The following is a 20,905-nucleotide window of genomic DNA, read 5'->3' as shown; positions in this document are numbered from 1 at the left end:
TATATCTGTCAATCTATATTAAAAGCTATGAGTTCATATTGATACTCTGAATTCTAACTCACAACTACAGGATTCATCCAAGCCTCCCTCTTTTCCATATTTGTAACTCCCATTTCTAACAGTGACAAAGCCAGCTCCACAATGTATTTACTTATTTGCTCAATCCTAGAGTACAAAGAAAGTAGCTTTAGAATTTCACAGTTTCTCATCAAATCTGTGCAAAACAAATCTGCTAAGTAGACTTTAGTATTGGTTTACTAAAGTAATGGTTTACTAAGCCAGCATGCCTGGCCAATTCCCCACCATTCTTGCTGATCTCTTTAAGGCTGGGCACAGTGGCTCATGCCTGTAATCCTAGCACCCAAGGTGGGTGGATTGTCTGAGCTCATGAGTTTGAGACCAGTCTGAGCCAGAGTGAGGCCCTGTCTCTAAAAATAGCCAAGCGTTGTGGCTGGTGCCTATAGTCCCAGCTGCATGGGAAGCTAAGGCAAGGGGATCATTTGAGCCCAAGACTTTGAGGTTGCTGTGAACTATGGCACCATGGCACCCTACTGAGGGCAATAAAGTGAGACTGTCTCAAAGATAAATACATAAATAAACAAATTTCTTTGGAACACAAGATCCATTAGCGTGGTCCCACTGTCAGGCCTGTGCAGGAAATGGACCTGGACAAATCTTGCTCCTCCCTACGTTCCCTCACCCCTGCTCCCACCTCTCCCTTCTTTCCTGCCACCTCTCACCCATCCCTGTGTTCACCAATTTCTTTATTTTTCCTTTGTTTTCACACAGAAGAGCAGTTTTCATACGTATTTTCTCATTTCTCCTCCTTTTGTACTCAGAATATAGCATACTATAGATACTTTTTTCACTTTGGTTGCAAGAAATTTTCCAAAAATCCCTAATGTCCAATAATAGGGGAATGACTGGATATCATAAAGTACTATGTAACCATTTAAAATGTTTTTAAAAACAATTAAGGATTCAAAAAAAGACTTATAAAATATTGTCAGTGAAAAAGATATATTTAATATAAAATATTTAATAAACAAATGATTTACACTTCTAGAAAAAAAGATGGGAAGGGACAATATGGTGAATTACAAAACCAAAAACCCTCTCACTTGCAAAACACCCAGAAACTTGATTAGGAGGAAATATATCAAAAGCAGCTCTCTGGGTGGTAGAATTACAGGTTATTCACACATCTTTCTGATTTTAAAAACTTGTCCCTCACAAAGGAGGTGATGCTTAGACAGCATTTATCAAAACTTACTTATGTATTCCTTAAAAATAAGTAAAACATGTAATTGTCAAAAATGTAACCAACAGTCCTAGACTATTTCAGAGTGAAAAGTAAGTCTACCCCCCCCAACACCCTACTTTCCTCCCAGAAGAGCTGCCACTGTTTCTAGGTTCTTTCTACTCCCCTGGAAATATCCTCTACATGTACACGCACAGACAGCACATGACATCCTTATTCCTGCAACACGTTATAGGCCTCGTTACTTAATTATATGTATAACTTGAAGATCTCTTTATGTCTGTAGGTATTAATCTGATCTGCTTTATATTATTATAATTAATTATGTATAATCAGTCACAGCATGGTCATTTCCCATTTTTGTTTGCTTTGTTTTTTGCTGTATAATAAATAATGCGTCAATGGGAGAAAAGGAAATAAAAAACCTTTCTCTGACTCCCAAAAGTTTCAATTATTCAAAAGTTACAAGCTGGGTATGGTAGCTCACACCTATAATCCCAGCACTTTGGGAGGCTGCGGTGGGAGGATTACTTGAGGCCAGGAATTCAAGACTAGCCTAGACAAGATAGTAAGACCCCCCATCTCTACAAAAAAATAAAAGCACATTAGCCAGCCATGATTTTCATCTGTAATCCCTGCTACACAGGAGGCTAAGGCAGGAGGATCATTTGAGCCCAGGAAGTCAAGGTTATAATGAACTATGATTATGATTATCCTACTGCATTTCAGACTGAGCAAGACCCTGTCTCTTAAAAAAAGAAAAGATACCCTGCTCGGGAGGCTGAGGCAAGAGAATCTGGGTAAGCCCAAGAGTTAGAGGTTGCTGTGAGCCGTGTGTCGCCACGGCACTCTACCGAGGGTGGTACAGTGAGACTCTGTCTCTACAAAAAAAAAAGAAAAGATACCAAGAATCTTACGTTAGCAGCTGTGAAGTAATTTTTGTGACTTTTTATGACAAAAAGTACTAGGAACTAGGTCAGTTCCATTACTTTCAAGTATGTCCTGCTGTAAGTTTTAAGTTTTAAGTAAAATATCAAGTTTATTAGGGTAGAGTAAGAAGACATAGCCTTGGATCCAGCATGAGTTAGAACAGTAATTTTCTTTTCTTTTCTTTTTGCAGTTTTGGCCGAGGCTGGGCTTGAACCTGCCACCCCCAGTATATGGGGCTGGTGCCCTGCTCCTTGAGCCACAGGCGCCACCCAGAACAGTAATTTTCAACCAGTGTGCTGTGAGAGGATCTTAGGTGTACCACGAAAAAAAATTTTCTTTTTTTTTTGTGGCCTTTGGTAGAGTGCCATGGCACCACAACTTACAACAACCTCAAACTCTTGGGCTCAAGTGATTCTCTTGCCTCAGCCTCCCAAGTAGCTAGGACTACAGGCGTCCACCACAACGCCTGGCTATTTTTAGAGATGGGGTCTCGCTCTAGCTCAGGCTGGTCTCAAACCTGTGAACTCATGCAATCCACCTGCCTCAGCCCTCCCATAGTGCTAGGGATTACAGGCACACCTGGCCTGCCTCAAAAAATTTTAAAGATCATTAATTATTTTCAAAAGAAATTCAAAGCACAAGGTAAGTAGGTTCTTCTCTTTTTATTTATTTATTTTTTTTTTTTTCAGTTTCTGGCTGGGGCTGGGTTTGAACCTGCCACCTCCGGCATATGGGGCCGGCGCCCTACCCCTTTGAGCCACAGGCGCCGCCCTTTATTCTTTTTTTTTTTTTGATCAACATAATTTAAATGTGCCATGGAAGTATAACTGTAGGTTCAAATGTGCCATGAGATAAAAATGGTTGAAAATACTGAGTTAGAAGAATAGTATTTAGATTATATACCATTTAAACCCCCAAAACAGGCTGGGTGCAGTGGCTCAGACCTGTAATCCTAACACTCTATAAGGCTGAGACAGAAGGCTCCCTTGACCAGCCTGAGCAAGAGAGAGACCCCGTCTCTACTAAAAATAGAAACACTAGCCAGGCGTAGTGATGCATGCATGCCAGTTACTTGGGAGGCTGAGGCAAGAGGATCGCTCAAACCCAGGAGTTTGAGGTTGCTGTGAGCTGTGATGCCATTGCATTCTACCCAGGGCAACAGAGTGAAACTCTGTGTCAACAAACAACAACAACAACAAGTAATTATTAGGACCTTCTTCCTCTGCTACACAACCACATGAAATTTAACATTAATACAATAAAATTATATCAAATTTCTTCTTCCAGTTGACTCAATTATGTCCTTTACAACAGTTCTTTATTCAAGAATCCAGACAGCACTGATTTTATTTCCTTCTCATAGCTCTGTACTCTCCAGAAACCCTTACCAATTTGTTTGTAGAGTGGCGCTCAGTGTGGCATTCTGATTGTTTCTTCATGATTCTTCTTTTGTTTTTTGAGACAGAGTCTCACTTCATCGCCCTGAGTAGAGTACTGTGGTGTCATCAGACTTATAGCAACCTCAAACTCTTGGGCTTGAGTGATCCTCTTGCCTCAGCCTCCTAAGTAGCTGGGACTAAAGGTGCCCACTACAATGTCCAGCTAATTTTTTTTGTGTTAGGGGTCTCACTGTTGTTCAAGCTGGTCTTGAACTCCTGAGCTCAAGCAATCCACTTACTTCAGCTTCCTAGAATGCTAGGATTATAGGCATGAATGCCTGCCCTCTTCACAATTCTTTTTTTTTTTTTTTTCTTTCTTTTTTTTTTTGTGTGTGTGGTTTTTGGCCGGGGCTGGGTTTGAACCTGTCACCTCCAGCATATGGGACCAGCGCCCAACTCCTTGAGCCACAGGCGCTGCCCTTCACAATTCTTCTGATTGTTTCTCATCAGGCTAACTGGCTTGGTCAAGATACATAATGTCACTTGCCCTGTTAGTGGTGAGCACTTGGTTAAGGCTGCCTCTGCTGGATTTCTTCTCAGGGTACTCAAAGGTACCTTATTCCTTCCATAAGGAAGAAACAGATCCAGGTTTGATGGCTCACACCTGTAGTCCCAGCTGTTGGGGAGGCTGACATGGAAAGATCACTTAAAACCAGGAATTTTATGTAAGTTATGATTGTGCCACTGCACTCTAGCCTGGGCATCAGAGTGAAGACTCAGCACCTGTAGCACAGTGGTTATGGCACCAGCCACATACACTAAGGTTGGCAGATTTGAATCCAGCCCGGACCAGCTAAACAACAATACCAACTGCAACCAAAAAACAGCCAGGCATTGTGGCGGGCACCTGTAGTCCCAGCTACTTGGGAGGCTGAGGCAAGAGAATCGTTTAAGCCCAAGAGTTGGAGGTTGCTGTGAGCTGTGAAACTATGGCACTCCACTGAGGGTGACATAATGAGACTCTGTCTCAAAAAAAAACACACACACACAAAAAAAAAAAAGAAGAAAAAGAAGAAATGAGCTCTGTCTCTAGGATGTTGCCTTAAATCCATGTGACTATCCTCTGCCTCAGCCTTCTCACCCAGTGACTTGAGACACCTTTGATAACTCTCACCTGAATGTTATATTGACAATTACAAGATGAGCTGCTAATTATATTTCCTTTCTATACTTGTCTGGGATTTTTCCACAAACATTTTTTTCCTTTTTCTTACCACTTTTTTTTTTTTTTTTTTTTTTTAAATAAAAAGCATTTATTTCCTCACAGTCTGGAAGCTAGAAAGTTCATTTCTTACCAGTTTTTAAAAATGACATTAGCAGGCCGGGTGTGATGGCTGACACCTATAATCCTAGCACTTTTGGAGGCCAAGGCAGGTGTGAATTGCCTGAGCTCACAGGTTCAAGACCAACCTGAGCCAGAGCAAGACCTGATCTCTAAAAATAGTGAGGCATTGTGCCTATAGTCCTAGCTACTTAGGAGGCTGAGGCATGAGAATCACCTAACCCCCAGTGTTTGAGGTTGCTAAGGGCAACAAAGTAAGACTTTGTCTCAAAAAAAAAAACAAAAAACCACACACACACACAAAAAGAAACACATTATCAGATTATCAGGCAGGTCACCATGGCTCACACCTGTAATCCTAGTGCTCCGGGAGGCTGAGGCCAGTGGATCGTCTAAGCTCAGGAGTTCAAGACCAGCCTGAGCAAGAACAGGAGACTCCATCTCTGAAAATAGCCAGGTGTTGTGGCAGGCGCCTCAGTTCCAGCTACTCAAGAGGCTGAGTCAGAAGATCACTTGAGCCCAAGAGTTAAAGATTGCTGCGAGCTATGATGCTATGATACTCTACAAGAGTGCAAGAAAGTGAGACTCTTGTCTTAAAAAAAAATTATCAACTCCTACATTGCTTTTTGTTATTAGGATTTTTTTGCCTTCATTTTCTAAATTTTTTTTTTTTTTTTTTTTTTTGAGACAGAGCCTCAAGCTATCGCCCTGGGTAGAGTGCTGTGGCATCACAGCTCATGGCAACTTCCAACTCCTGGGCTCAAGTGATTCTCCTGCCTCTGCCTCCCAAGTAGCTGGGACTACAGGTGCCTGCCACAACGCCCAGCTATTTTTTGGTTGCAGCCATCGTTGTTTGATGGGCCTGGGCTGGATTTGAACCTGCCAGCTCAGACATATGTGGCTGGTGCCTTAGCCACTTGAGCCATAGGCATCAAGCCATTTTCTAAATATTCTTATTGTGTAGAATTTAATCATGAGCAAAAGTAGATAAAGCAATGTAATGAGCCCCCACACTCAGCCAGTTTCAACACTGCCAGATGGTCACAGCTACTGTTGTTTCATTGACTCAGTTTCAGTTGAGTCCATACCCCACCTGCTGTCTCCTTGCCTGGTATTATTTTGGAGCTCATCTACACATAATCAGTTCATCTATAACATTTTAGTGTGTATCTCTGAAGGATCATGTATTCTTTCTGTATTTAAGGTGTTATAATCTTTTGCTTTCCTTTTTTTTTTTTTTTTTTGAGATAGGATCTCGCTGTCGCCTGGGTTAGAGTGCCCTATTGTCACTGTATCCTCAAACCTCAAACCCCTGGGCTCAAGCGATCCTTCTGCCTCAGCCTCCCTGGTAACTGGGACTACATGTGGGTGCCATGAGACTCAGCTAATTTTTTTTATTTTTAATAGAGACAGAGTCTCACTCTGGCTCAGGCTGGTCTCAAAACTCCAGGAGCTCAAGCGATCCTCCTGCTTCGGCTTTAGGATTATAGGCATGAGCCACCAGGCTGGGCCTGTTTTCCTTATTCTTTTGATGCTTAAATTTCCCCAAATTTGATTGGTGGAGGTCTGCTTAAGCTGGTTCCTGTACTTTTGACATGCCTATGTCCCCTCTGAGCACTTCCTTTTTTTGTGGGACAAAGTATTATAGGATTGCCTTGAGATTACCTTGCCTCAAATCTAAAATCAACCACTCTCCAAGGAGCCCCATGAAGTTAAGTCTTTTAATGCAGAGAGTAATTTACAGGATTTACACGTTCTTATAAATGGATTAAAATTCAGAAGTCCGTGATTAAAGGAGGTGATTTGTTAAGAATTTATCTTATCTCGGCTCGGGTGCCTGTAGCTCAGCAGGTAGGGTGCCAGCCAGCCTCATACACCGGAGCTGGTAGGTTCAAACCCGGCCTGGGCCTGCCAAACAACGACAACTAGAACCAAAAAACAGCTGGATTTTGTGGCGGGTGCCTGTAGTCCCAGCTACTTGGAAGGCTGAGGCAAGAGAATCACTTAAGCCCAAGAGTTGCAGGTTGCTGTGAGCTGTGACGCTACAGCACTCTACCAAGGGCAACATAGTGAGACTCTGTCTCAAAAAATAAAAAAGAATTTAGCTTATCAAACAAAAGTAAACAAATTATTATAGGTACAAATCTCTTCGGATCATCAAAAAGAATTAGTTAATTTAAATTTCCTTGAGAGCAGTTGAGTCCACATGCCTGCAACAACTACCAGGTCTGGAAGGGAGTGCACAAATGATTACGCTGAATTTTTTGCTGATTCCAGCCTCATCCTACCTCTCTGTAGCCCTTTCCAATATCCACTTCTCTAGCTCAGCCTGCCTATCTTGCTATAGAACCATTGTATTTTCACACATCTTGACTTTAAAAATCTGGATATTTTTTTCTTCCTTTTCTTCTATATCTTTATTTATTTATTTTGAGGCAGAGTGTCACTGCTTCACCCTCGGTAGAATGCCAGGGTGTCACAGCTCACAGCAACCTCAAACTCTTAGGCTTAAGCGATTCTCTTGCCTCAGCTTCCTAGTAGCTGGGACTACAGGCGCCCGCCACAAAGCCCAGCTATTTTTTTGTTATTGTTGTCATATTTGTTTAGCAGGCCCTGGCCGAGTTCAAACCCACCAGCCCCGGTGCATGTGGCCGCCACCCTAATCACTGAGCTATGGGTGCCAAGCCTCTTCTATATCTTTAATAAGTTACCATATGCTATGAGTTCTTCTTTGAAAACGTCTTATCTCTATTCTTTCCAATAGCCATGAAAATACTAATCATATTAATAACAACAGGCCAGGGACAGTGGTTCATGCCTGTAATTTCAACAATTTATGAGGTTGAGACAGGAAGATTGCTTGAGCCCAGGAGTTCCGTACCAGCCTGAGCAACATAGTGAGACCCCCATCCCTTAAAATAATTGTTTGTTTGTTTGTTTTGAGACAGAGTCTCAAGCTGTTGCCCTGGGTAGAGTGCCGTAGCGTCACAGCTCATAGCAATCTCCAATTCCAGGGCTCAAGCAATTCTCCTGCCTTAGTGTCCCAAGCAACTGGGACCACAGTTGCCCACCACAACGCCTGGCTTTTTTTTTTTTTTTTTTAATGCTTGTAGTTGTCATTGTTGTTTTAGCTGGCCCAGGTTTGAACCCGCTAGCCTCAGGGTATGAGGCCAGCACCCTATCCCTGAGCTACGGCGCCACCCCCTAAATAATTGTTTTTTAATTAGGTGTGTTGGCAGGCACCTGTAGTCCCAGCTACTCCAGAGGGTGAGGCTGGAAGATCGCTTCAGCTCAGGAGTTCAAGGCTGCTGTGGGCTATGATCTCACCTCTGCACTCTAGGCTGAGGGACAGGGATGGTGCCAAAGACTATATACTTTATTTTGTGTCCTTACCTCAGGGTCACTGTTCCCATTTCCCAGTAGAAAGTAAGGAAGTTCGGAACATGGGCAAATTGCTCATGAAGGTAAACATGACCTGCTAGCTATCTATACCATACTGCTTCCCATTTACCCCACTTTCTATGACCACAGCCTAAGGTAGTCTTTAAAGAGACTGAAATATAATGAATGAAGCAGGACTCAGATCTAAGTCATAGGTCTTGTTCTACCCGTGAGTGGTTTATGATCTAAGCTTGTATCTTAATCTCTCTGAGTCCTACTTTCTTTTCTCTAAAATTAGGAACTCTAGCTGTGCAGTAGAATCGCCTAGGGAGCTTTTTAAAAATATGCCTGCCTGGACCTCACCCCCATAAATTCCAATTTAAACGATCTAGAGAAAGGGCCTTAGGCTTAACCTTTTTTTCAAAAGCTCTCCAAATGATTCTAAAGTACAGCCCGGATAGAGAACTACTTCGATAGATGGTTTCTAAAGCTCATTCTAACCCCTAACAGCTCCTAATTGGACAACTCTAACGGATGATTAATCTGCCTTCGGTGTCTTCCTGAGGCATATTTCCACCACATTAATCCTCCTAAAACATTTGTTTGATGACCTGAACCAGATCATCTGGGAGTTTACCATTACTCCAGGACAAAGTGTAAATCCTGATGGACCGTCAAGGTTCTCCAGGCAGAAACCTTCCACTTCAACCAGGCTAGGCCCCTGTTGCTCCCCAAATAGACCAGACTTGTGTGTTCAGGCCTTTACTGATGCGAATTCATTGAGTGTCCTTTCCTATCTTGTCTAAATTCTCCTCCTTCAGTCCCACCCAAAGTCCAAAGAAGAATGAAGCCTTTCTCAGTTCCTCCTCTGATCTCTTCTCTGCCTATTACACTTGTTGTTTGTACTGCCCACCAGGTACACAACCACTTACTGTTAAGTGTTTTCCTCAGGGATTCATTCATCAACAGCATTTGAGTACCTACCACATGCCAGTCCCAAGGATGTAAGAGTCTATTCCAGGCAGTCACAAAATAGTATTTTAAATCATAGTACAGAGTGCCAGGCTCCATAAAGGATCCTTTCACCCAGATGGGATGGCCAGGGAAGGTTTCCTTGAGCTAGTGGTCTCTGAACTGAGAGCTGTTTAAAGAGGAAGAAGAGTTATCCAGGCAGAGAGGTTCTGGCAAAGGAATGTTGCAAGAGGTGGAAAAATAGCTATTGCAAAGCCTGGAGAGAAAAGAGATGATCATGTTGTAGAGAAGAAAAACAAGTTCATGTGAGGTGAAGAAGACATTAAGTAGAAAAGATGAACAGGGATGAAATCATACAGTTTTACATATTAGATGTCATGTTAAGAGCCAGTGTTGTAATTTAATGGTAAAATAGACCTACAGCAGCCTCGTGGCAGGAAGGAGGATGAGAAATGAATGGATTTGAGACAATTAGGTTGTGATGATTGGTCATAGTTGAAGAATGAGGATGACTCACAGGTTCCTGACAGGGACGCCCATATTCACTAAGATAGAGAAATGGGAAGAGATTTCTGATTTGAAGGGAAGTTGTTTGTCAGGTCTGAAGTAATTATAGGACAACCAACTATACACAACTATATATGCTGAAGCTTGAGGCTGACATACAGGCTGAAATGGATTCATCAACCTATAAATTGCAATTGAAGCAGTAGGAGTGGATGAAATGGGCTTAACCTTTTAAGGTTAAAAGGGTGTGTGGAGAAAAATACCCAGAAGAGGCTTGGCGCCTATAGCCCAGTGGTTACGGCACCAGCCACATACACTGAGGGTGGTGGGTTCGAACCTGACCCAGGCCAGCTAAACAACAATGACAACTGCAACAAAAAAAATGGCTGGGTGTTGTGGCAGGTGCCTATAGCCCCAGCTACTTGGGAGGCTGAGGCAAGAGAATTGCTTGAGCCCAGGAGTTTGAGGTTGAGCTGTGACGCCACGGCACTCTACCAAGGGCAACATAGTGAGACTCTGTCTCAAAAAAAAGAAAATAAAACAACCAGAATAGAACCCAAAAGCACCTCAACATTTGGGGAGTGGACACAGAAAGAAGACAGTCTATAAGTGAGAGGCTCCAGAGAGGAAAAGTAAAACCAGTTGTGTCCAACATCTTGGAGACTAGGAAAAGAGACTATTGCAGGAAAGAAGAGGTCCATAGAGTGAAGCACCAATGAGAATGGAGGTGAAGACTGGGGCATTTCTGATAGGTTAGCAACTGGGAGGCTGCTGGTGACCTTGGAAGGGCATGTTTCTGTAGAATGGCAGGTGTGGAATCCGTGACAGACTGAGGAGAGAACAGGGTCGGGGTAGTAACGAGCATAGACAACTTTCAGGAAAATAAAGGAAAGTAAGTAAGTGATGGGTGGTAGCTACAAGGGTGTGTAGAGTTAAGGGAATTATTTTTTAAAAATGAGGATTTGAGCTTCTTTCACAGCTGGTAGGAAGGAGGAGGATACCCATTCAGAGTTTTGGTAAGGTTCTTTGTAGACAGAAGGATGCCTTTTCCAATGTAACAAGATTGGGGGGAGGGATGAATGTGGGGATGTAGGTAAAGCTAGAAGTTCAGTAGTAGAAAGCTGAAGGTCTCCTCCAGCTTGTGGATGAAATAGCGTTCAAGGGAGCTGACTAGGGGAAAGAAGGGATTGCCGGTCAGGCATGAGGTTGGACACCAGTTGAGGTTGGGCATCATCGTTATAACAAATTATGGGGCTTTGTGTTTTCTGGAAGGTAAACTTTCAGAGGGTAAAGGCAGTGTTTGGTATCCTTCAGCTGCCTTCTCTGCGATTAGTACAGTGCTTTGTGCAAAGTGGATTCCCAAACGTATTAAGGTACTTGGGATTACAAAGATCAGAAACTCACCCTAATGTGTTTAGAGAATGAACCTAAGTCCAGGGAGTAGCACCTTATGAGAGTCAGAAATCAGGTTCTCTGCTGCTCTGGGGGCCTCTTCAAGAGAGCGTAGTCTCTTATCTCTTTCATTATTATTTCATTAGTCATTATCTGGGCTAAAATGATCACCCTAAGCTACCTGCACATCTTTATTCCAAGTCACTCTGGCAAGTGCAGTGGTTTCTAAAATTTAACAACGTCCAAAGCAACTGGAGATCTCTTAAAATTATAGATTCATAAGCCCCACATTGGATTTCTGAACTGATCTTTGTGAATGAAATCCAGAAGTTCTCCAGGTGCGCTTGATGCAGCTTGAGAACCATGGCTCTTTAGTATCAGCCCCTCGTGCCCATCCTAAATCCCCCAGAGAGAAAATCAGATTAGACCAATTGTCGTTCAGTAAGCCTTGGCCAGAGGAATAGTGTCCCAGCCATCCATGAGGAAGTGGCCTTCCACTGTTTCTGCTACTCTTTAGGGGACCTTTGTACAAATTAGGAAAAAGTGCCCCTCTGGCCAAAATATAAAAAGGCACCCTTCTGGGTAGATAGCTGCTCTGCTGGCAGGACTGGCACTTTCAGATGGGGCAGGGGCAGATGTCCGGTCCTGGATTTTAGCTCTTAACTGCCCTCTGGCAAACAGATAATACCATTCTGCGTGTTTCCTTGTCTTATTACCTTAGTTAGGACCGTCAGTACAATGTTAAAAAGCATTGATGAGGGGCCGGGCACGGTGGCTCACACCTGTAATCCTAGCACTCTGGGAGGCCTAGTGGGTGGATTATTTGAGTTCATGAGTTCAAAACCAGTCTGAACAACAACAATTAAGTGAGACCTTGTCTCTATTAAAAATAGAAAAACTGAGGCAAGAGGATTGCTTGAGCCCGAGTTGGAGGTTACTGTGAGCTATGACTCCACAGCACTCTACCCAGGGTGACAGCTTGAGACACTGTCTCAAAAAAAAAATGGATTTTTGAATGTTGGACTAGCCGTGTATACCTGGAATAAATCCAACTTGGTAGTGGTGTACACTTCTTTTTACATACCATTGGTTTGGATTTGATTTGCTAATTTTGTTCAGGATTTTTATGTCTATGTTTATGATAGACATCAGTCTATAGCAGCGGTTCTCAACCTGTGGGTCGCGACCCCTTTGGACTGTATTAAAGGGTTGTGGCATTAGGAAGGTTGATAACCACTGGTCTATAGGTTTCTTTTCTTTTTTTTTTTTTATAGACAAAGTCTCACTTTATGGCCCTTGGTAGAGTGCCGTGGCCTCACACAGCTCACAGCAACCTCCAACTCATGGGCTTAAGCGATTCTCTTGCCTCAGCCTCCCAAGTAGCTGGGACTACAGGCACCCGCCACAACGCCCGGCTATTTTTTGGTTGCAGTTTGGCTGGGACTGGGTTTGAACCCGCCACCCTCGGCATATGGGGCTGGCGCCTTACTGACTGAGCCACAGGCGCCGCCCTCTTTTCTTGTAATATCTTTGGTTTTGGTATCAGGGTAATACTAACCTCATAGAATAAGTTAGGAAGTATTATTTTCTCTGCTTCTACCTTGAAGAGATTGTAGAGAATTGGTATAATTTCTTCCTTAAATGTTTGGTAGATTTCATATGTTAACCCACCTGGGTCTGGTTGTTACTTTCTGTTTTGGAAGACTATTAATTATTGATTTAATTTCTTTAATAGATACAAGTCTTCAATTTGTCTATTTCTTCTTGTGTGTGTTCTGGCAGATTTTATCTTTAAGGAATTAGTTCATCTCATCTCATCTCATCTCTCACCAATTTTTATCAAATTGGTGGACATAAAGTTGTTCATAATACTCCTTTATTAACCTTTTCTTTTTATTTTTTATTTATTTTTTCTATGTATTTAGAGACCTCAGTAGAGTGCCATGGTGTTACAGCTCACAGCAACCTCCAGCTCTTGGACTTAGGTGATTCTCTTGCCTCAGCCTCCTGAGTAGCCGGGACTACAGGCACCTGCCACAACACCCAGCTATTTTTTGTTTGCAGTTTGGCCAGGGCTGGGTTTGAACCTGCCACCCTCGGTAGATGGGGCCGGCACCCTACTCACTGAGCCACAGGTGCTGCCCCTATTTATTAACCTTTTAATGTCCATAAAATCTGTAGTGATGTCCATTCTTTCATTTCTGCTATTAGTAATTTGTTTCTTCTGTTTTTCTTAGTTAGCCTGGCTTAGAGGCTTATCAATTTTATTGATGGATTTTTTTTCTCAAAGAATAAGCTTTTGGTTTCATTGATTTTTGTCTGTTGATTTCCTATTTTTATAATTGAATGCTTTTTTTATTATTATTTACATTATATATGTGTGGGGGGGTTTTTGTTGTTGTTTGTTTTGTTTGTTTGTTCTTTTTAAGATAGGATCTTGCTCTGTCACCCAGGCTAGAGTGCAGTGGCATTGTTGATGGAATTTCTTTTGCAGTAGATTCTTGGTCTTAGAGATTAGATAGAAAGAAATATAGAGGAATAAAAAGCACCAGAGCTTCTGGCGGAGGGAAAAACCCAAGTAGGAAGTCTTGCATGGGTCTTTTTACTAGAGGGATATAAGGTCTTTAGAATTATACTTGACCAGGACTTGGTAGATGGAAGACACCTTTTCAATGTTGCTGAGTATATTAACAAAAGAATGCAGTCACTCAGCTTGGGACAAAACATCCTGCCTGACATTGCCCGGGTATAGGAAATCAGGGTCGCTATCCAGCCCTGACTGGGAGAACCCTGTATCAGTATCATCACTGCAACCTCAAACTCCTTTGTTCAAGTGCTCTTCCTGCTTCAGCCTCCAAGTAGTTGGGCCTACAGAAGTCCAGGGAACTTATAAGAACAAAATATTACTTACTTCTCCCCCTTGTCCCTTATGTTGTTGCTGTTATTCAATTCATTTTATACCTAAACATACATAAGCATATATATGTGTGTGTGTTTGTATAATATATATATATACATAAGCATATGTAATTTAATACATTGTTATTACTATTTTGTACAAGTAGTTATCTGTTAGCTCAAGAATAGAGAAATAGAGAATAGAGAAAAGCTAAGAATAAGAAAATTGGGGGCGGCACCTGTGGCTCAGTGAGTAGGGTGCTGGCCCCACATACCGAGGGTAGCAGGTTCAAACCTGGCCCTGGTCAAACTGCAACAAAAAAATAGCCGAGCGTTGTGGCTGGCACCTGTAGTCCCAGCTGCTTGGGAGGCTGAGGCAAGAGAATCGCGTAAGCCCAAGAGCTGGAGGTTGCGGTGAGCCATGTGACATCATGGCACTCTACAGAGGGCGGTAGAGTGAGACTCTGTCTCTACAAAAAAACAAAATAAAATAAAATAAAAAGAATAAGAAAATTGGGCAGTGCCTGTGGCTCAGTGGGTAGGGCGCCAGCCCCATGTACCAAGGGTGGCAGGTTCAAACCCGGCCCTGGCCAAACTGTAACAACAAAATAGCCGGGCGTTGTGGCAGGTGCCTGTAGTCCCAGCTACTCCAGAGGCTGAGGCAAGAAAATCGCCTAAGCCCAAGAGCTGGAGGTTGCTGTGAGCTGTGACGCCATAGCACTCTACTGAGGGCAACATAGTGAGACTCTGTCTCAAAAAAAAAAAAAGAAAAGAACAAGAAAATTAAGTTTTTGATTTTACCTTCGCTTATTTATTTTGTGATGCTTTTCCTTTCTTTACATAGCTCCAATATATGTAAGGGCTTCTAACATTTCTTGCAAGGACATGTCTGCCAAGAACAAATTCCCTAAATTTTTGTGTGTCTGAAAAAAATCTTTATTTCTCTCACTTTGGAAGGATAATTTCACAGGAAATCGAATCCTGGGTTGGTGGGTTTTTTTTCTCTCAGTACTTTGAATATTTCCTTCTACTCTCTTTTTGCTTCATGGTTTCTGAGCAGGAATAGGATATACAGTAATTCTTACCTTTGCTCCTCTTCTGGCTTCTTTCCAGATTTTTTCTTTCTCTTTGATTTTGGGAAGTTTGAATATGATATGCCTAGATGTCAGGGTTTTTTTTCATTTTTTTTTTATTAAATCATAACTGTGTACAATAATGCAATCATGAGGTAGAATGTGCTGGTTCCATATACAGTCTGAAATATTTTCACCGAACTGGTTAACATAGCCTTCGTGGCATTTTCTTAATTATTGTTTTCAAACCCTTATACTCTACACTTAGTAAACTTCACCTGCACCCTTCCAAGATGCACCCTAGGTGTGGACCCACCAATCACCCTCCCTTCACTCTCCCTCACCTCTCTTCCCATCCCTTGCCCCCTTCCCCAAATTCTTGTACTGAGATTGGGTTGTAGCCTTCGTATGAAAGCTATAAATTAGTTTCGTATTAGGGCTGAGTACATTGGGTACTTTTTCTTCCATTCTTTGGATACCTTGCTAAGAAGAATATTTTCCAGCTCCATCCATGTAAACATGAAGGAGGTATAATCTCCGTCTTTCTTTACAGCTGCATAATATTCCATGGTGTACAAATACCACAATTTATTAATCCATTCATGAGTTGATGGGCACTTGGGTTTTTTCCATGACTTAGCAATTATGAATTGGGCTTCAATAAACATTCTGGTACAAATATCTTTGTTATAGTGCGATTTTTGGTCTACCGGATATATACCTAGTAGAGGAATTATAGGATTGAATGGCAGATCTATTTTTAGATCTCTAAATATTCTCCAAACATCATTCCAAAAGGACCATATTAGTTTGCATTCCCACCAGCAGTGCAGAAGTGTTCCCTTTCCTCCACATCTGCGCCAACATCTCTGTTTAGATGTCAGGTTTTTGATGTTTGTCTTTCTTGTTCTCTGACCTTCCTGGATGTTGGTTTAGTGTCAGATAGCCAAGAAGTTCAAAGAATATGAATACCAGTCTCTTCAAACTGTGTTTTTGCTTTTTGGTATGCATCATCATTTTTTTTTTGAGACAGAGTCTCACTTTGTCATGCTCGGTAGAGTGCCGTGGTGTCATAGCCCACAGCAACCTCAAACTCTTGAGCGCAACCGATTTGAGCTCAAGCACTAGCCACAACACCCAGCTATTTTTTTGTTTGTTTGTTTTATTTAGCAGGCTGGGGCCAGGTTTGAACCTACCAGCCCCAGAGCGTATGGCTGGCGCCCTAACCACTGAGCTACAGATTCCTAGCCAGCCTCATCATTTTTTGTTGAAAGTCAGATGTGATGTACTAGGTAAGAGGCACTGCAGTAAATAGGCCTTTAATAATGTTGTGGGAAGGTGTCGGGGGAGGGGAAGCATGCTATAGACCAGTAATGAGCCCTCAGTTTGGTGAACTGTATCCCTGTACTGTGAACATCACCAGTGCACCTCAGTTTTTTCCATCCCCTTAACTGGGACAGGAGGGCCAGAGGGGCCATAGTTGTGGATTTCCCCTCTACCACATGAATGGCTACAGGGGTCTGGAGTGGGTATCTCCCACTTCTCTGTACCCCAGATAGGTTAGGCTCTGGTGAAATAGTCTCCCAGAGTAAACCTTGTTGTCCAGGAGCAGTGGCTCATGCCTGTAATCCTAACACACTGGGAGGCCTAGACAGGTAGATCAGTTGAGCTCAGTAGTTTGAGACCAGCCCAAGCAAAAGTGAGACCCTGTCTCTACTAAAAATAGTAAAAAAACAACTGAGACAAGAGGATTGCTTGAGCCCAAGAGTTGGAGATTGCTGTGAGCTATCATGTTATAGCACTCTACCTCCAGGGCAACACAGCTTAAGATTCTATCTCAAAAAAAACAAAAAACAAAAACCAGACTACACAGTACTTGTAAAAATATCTTCAAATGATAGCTAATTTTTATGCCTTGACATTAGATGTTCTGTTTTTGTTTTCTTTTAATCTTTTATATTGTGAAATAGAGCATATTTAGAAAAATGCATAAAACATAAACGCATGGTTAACAAATACATAGAAAGCAAGTGCCCATGTAATCACCACTTAACTCAAGAAAGAATATCAGGGCTGGGTGTGGTGGCTAACGTCTGTAATCCTAGAACTCTGGGAAGCTGATGGGGGTGGATTGCCTGGGCTCAGGAGTTGGAAACCAGGCTGAGCAAGAGTGATACCCCATCCCTACTAAAAACAAACAGGCTAGCCAGGAGCTGTGGCGGGCGCATGTAGTCCCAGCTACTCAGAAGGCTGAGGGCAAACTCTTGAGCCCAAGAGTTTGAGGTTGCTGTGAACTGTGATGCTATGACACTCTACCCTGAATGACAGAGTGTGACTCTAAAAGAAAGGAGGGGGGATCAAGCTGCCTAATGCCATTTTTGTCAAAAAATACTGTATGTTCTAAAGCCACAAGGAAAACTTCTTCTCTTTCATATAATCAGGCATATTGAAAGAAATTCCAAAAATGTATACTGAAATTCCAAAAATGTGTACTGAAATCCAGTCCCTGGATATTCTTACAAAGTCCCACTTCATATATAGCCTTGCCCTATTAAGCCACATTTTTCCAACTTTTATTTGGTTGGTTCTTTTCTTTCAGGTGGTCCTTAGTGTCCACCCTGCCAGGCACATTTGTGGGAAGGCTGCACTCAGTGTGTGCCTACGTCCATCCACAACTTGGTGCCCTCTTCCATGTGGAGAACTTCCCTACACTGCTATAGGACAGCAAGAACTTATCTTCTAGGGGACATGCTGTGAAAACTGGAAGATTTTGAGATTGACCTTTCCCTTGTAGTTTTCTTCCTAAGAATTCTACTGCCTATCTGTCTAGAATAGTGCAGGTTTGCCCTTCCCTGATAACGGAAGAATGAGAAAGGTGACTATTTCCAACTCTAATAAATCTTTAGTATTTCTTGGGTAATGTCAAATTCATTTCCATTTTTATATTAGAAAATAAAACCAAATAGATAACTGTTTAGAAGAGAAATGTTGACATGAGCTTAATTTGGCAATGATCACGCATTGCCACGATCTATATCAGCGCCACACATGAGTGGCTGTGGAAATGTTTTGCTTAGGTCAAGGTCATAGTGAAAGTTCCCAATGTGGGTGGTTAGACTAAATCCACTGATAGTACAGATAATATAAAACTTACCAAAAAAACTCTGAAAACTTACTATGTTATGAAGTAATACTAAATATTAGTATTACTATTACTAGTAGTACTAAATACTAGTTTAGTAATCCTCTAAACTAGGTTTTAGAGGATTAAAACCTAAGGATGATTTTAAAACTTTATCATCTTATTTAACATGCATTATAGAGATGACAGATTTTATTGTAGCTAAAAGAAACTTGTTTGTCCTTAAACATCATCTGGTTTGTTTTCCTCGCGTATAGAAAAGAAAAGCACACTATAGTTTAAACACAGGATTAATTTTTCTAATTATATTTTGCTCAGGCTAATATGAAACTGATGTTGACATGACACAAACTGGAGACAGACCAGATGACAGAGATAAAATGTAGTTTTCATCATCTACACAGCAAAACAATGAGTGTTGACAGTTGATTTGGGGTTGGGCCTTGGTCTCTGACCGGGTATTCGGAGTCCGTGCATACCGCACCTAGGAACTGAAGGATCATAATTGTAGTGATATAAAATTACTGAGGATGGGAACTGAATTGCCACCTTCAGCCTTTGCATCTCAGCACCACAAACACCGCAGTCCCTGGAGCAATAAAATACTCTGGTATCAATTCAGCATCCCTGCTAAATAGAGTGAAGAAAATTCAAGTGTGCCCATAGATTTCAGAGGGTATACTTTGCAGTTCTCCTGATTTGATTAAAAAAAGAAAAAATAATGTTTTAAAACTTTTGTAATCTAACCTGAAGGTAGGCATTAAGAGGCTTGGTTGGTGGCTCGGCATCCATGCTCAGTGGGTAGGGCACCAGCCACATACACCGAGGCTGGCAGATTTGAACCTGGCCCGGGCCTGCTAAATGACAAGGATAACTGCAATAGAAAAATAGCCGGGCATTGTGGTGGGCGCCTGTAGTCCTAGCTACTTGGGAGGCTAAGGCAAAAGAATCACTTAAGCCTGAGAGTTTGAGGTTGCTGTGAGCTGTGACACCACAGCACTCTACCGAGGGCGACATAATGAGACCTTGTTTCAAAAAAAAAAAAAAAAAAAAGGCTGGTTGGTGTTTTAAATAATCTATTAAAGCTTTTAGTAATGAAATTAACTTTTTCATCTTGGTAATATGTTTCACAGGCTCAGAAAAAAAGTTTGAATCAGACTTCCCCCGTTTCTGCTCCCAAAACCACAGATGGCCTGAGGCAAGCGCAGATCCCTGGGCTCTTGAGCACCACACTGCCAGGTCAGAGCCTTTGAAATAAGCTCTCCTCAGTATGTCCCTGTCCTTCCCACACAAAGAGGATATTCTTCTCACTTCTCTTATTCTGCATGAAATCTGTTTCTACTCTGATTATTCCTTTTTCCTGTATTCTTTCCACTCAAATAACGTACCATGTTGTATTAACTCTTAAGATAGCATAAATTGTAAGAAGTACCATCATTTTACATACTACCAAGAAAAAAAAGTACTTCCAGCTAATTATAATGCATTAAATTATGTGGGGAAAAAATGTGCTTCTTAGAAACAATGAAATCTGCTATTATATGACATGTGACTTTCTATTTAAAAAAAGACAAAAGCTTGACTATTCCTGGTCAGTTCCTTCTTTGGGCCTCCTTTTCCTTAAGTTGTATTTTAGGGTCCTTTAGTACTGATAAATTACTGGCTTGAGGCCTGTTTCTCAGACTATATATAATTTGAAACTACAGCATTGACAACTTCTATTTACTACTATTTATTTGTTTCCTAAACAAGCTTTAAGATATGCACTGCTCTGATCTTCTTCCTCTCATCTATGTTAAAGAAATCCCTTTCATAGAATGTTCAGCAATCTGTATACATTGGGCTCTAGGGATTATGTGATAGATTTAATCCACTGTTTCTTTTGAAAAATGTCTTATGTATTTATTCTAATAGGACAGGATTCTGGAAGCAAAGTTATATCAGCATCCTTAGGAACTGCACAGCCACAGCAGGAAAAAATAATTGGATCATCTCCTGGCCATTCAACTATGCAGGTAGAAAACTATTTGCATAGCTTGTTCTTAATGTTTAGCATAACTTAATGAAAACATAGTTGTGTCATCTGCCTTGTAGTTACTGGCTAGCATTGTGAGCTCAGATCCCTGTGTGCTCACAAAGGGTGGCCACTAAACACCTTCCTGGCTGGCCAGCTCTTGTTATGTTTGTTTCTGGGATGAATGTGATTCTCTTTCTGACATGTTTACGGTGCTTCATTAATGCCTCATTTCCTCATGGGTTAATAATGAGCCAGCACATACTAGGCACTCAAGAAATGTAGTTTACCATTACATTTGCTACATCCACAAATTTTGATACACTATGTCTTTATTAACATTCTAATCCAAATTACAGTAATCTATTATTCTTTTTATTTGTTTATTTGTAAATTTTAGATTAATATGTGGGTTTAAACCATTCCATTAGGTTATATAATTCACACATGAAAGAGTAAAGGCAGAGTTGTAGCTGTACCCTGCTCCATTATTATTTCTTTTTAATTCAGCTATTTAGCTATGTGTTGCTAAATTTTGCATTTTGGGAGATTTTACACACTTTATTTCTGGCTAATTCTAGGGTGTTTTTTTTTTTTTTTTTTTAGAAAATATA

The 20,905-nt window shown here is 41.5% G+C and overlaps 1 protein-coding gene across 3 annotated transcripts in view; it reads left to right on the top strand.

Moving 5' to 3' along the window:
* Window positions 1–20,905, top strand: part of BICRAL (BICRA like chromatin remodeling complex associated protein) — a 96,765-nt gene that overhangs the window by 60,626 nt on the left and 15,234 nt on the right. For all 3 annotated transcript variants that reach the window (XM_053600932.1, XM_053600933.1, XM_053600935.1), the window contains 2 exons: window positions 19,411–19,516; window positions 20,192–20,292. In XM_053600932.1, coding sequence (XP_053456907.1) covers window positions 19,411–19,516; window positions 20,192–20,292 — 207 coding nt within the window. The remainder of the gene's footprint in view (window positions 1–19,410; window positions 19,517–20,191; window positions 20,293–20,905) is intronic.

The sequence above is a fragment of the Nycticebus coucang genome, chromosome 9 (assembly GCF_027406575.1).
Source record: "Nycticebus coucang isolate mNycCou1 chromosome 9, mNycCou1.pri, whole genome shotgun sequence".
In the NCBI taxonomy this organism is placed as follows: domain Eukaryota; kingdom Metazoa; phylum Chordata; class Mammalia; order Primates; family Lorisidae; genus Nycticebus; species Nycticebus coucang.
Note: the sequence above shows the minus strand (reverse complement) of the source record. Positions and strands in the feature narration are given on the sequence as shown.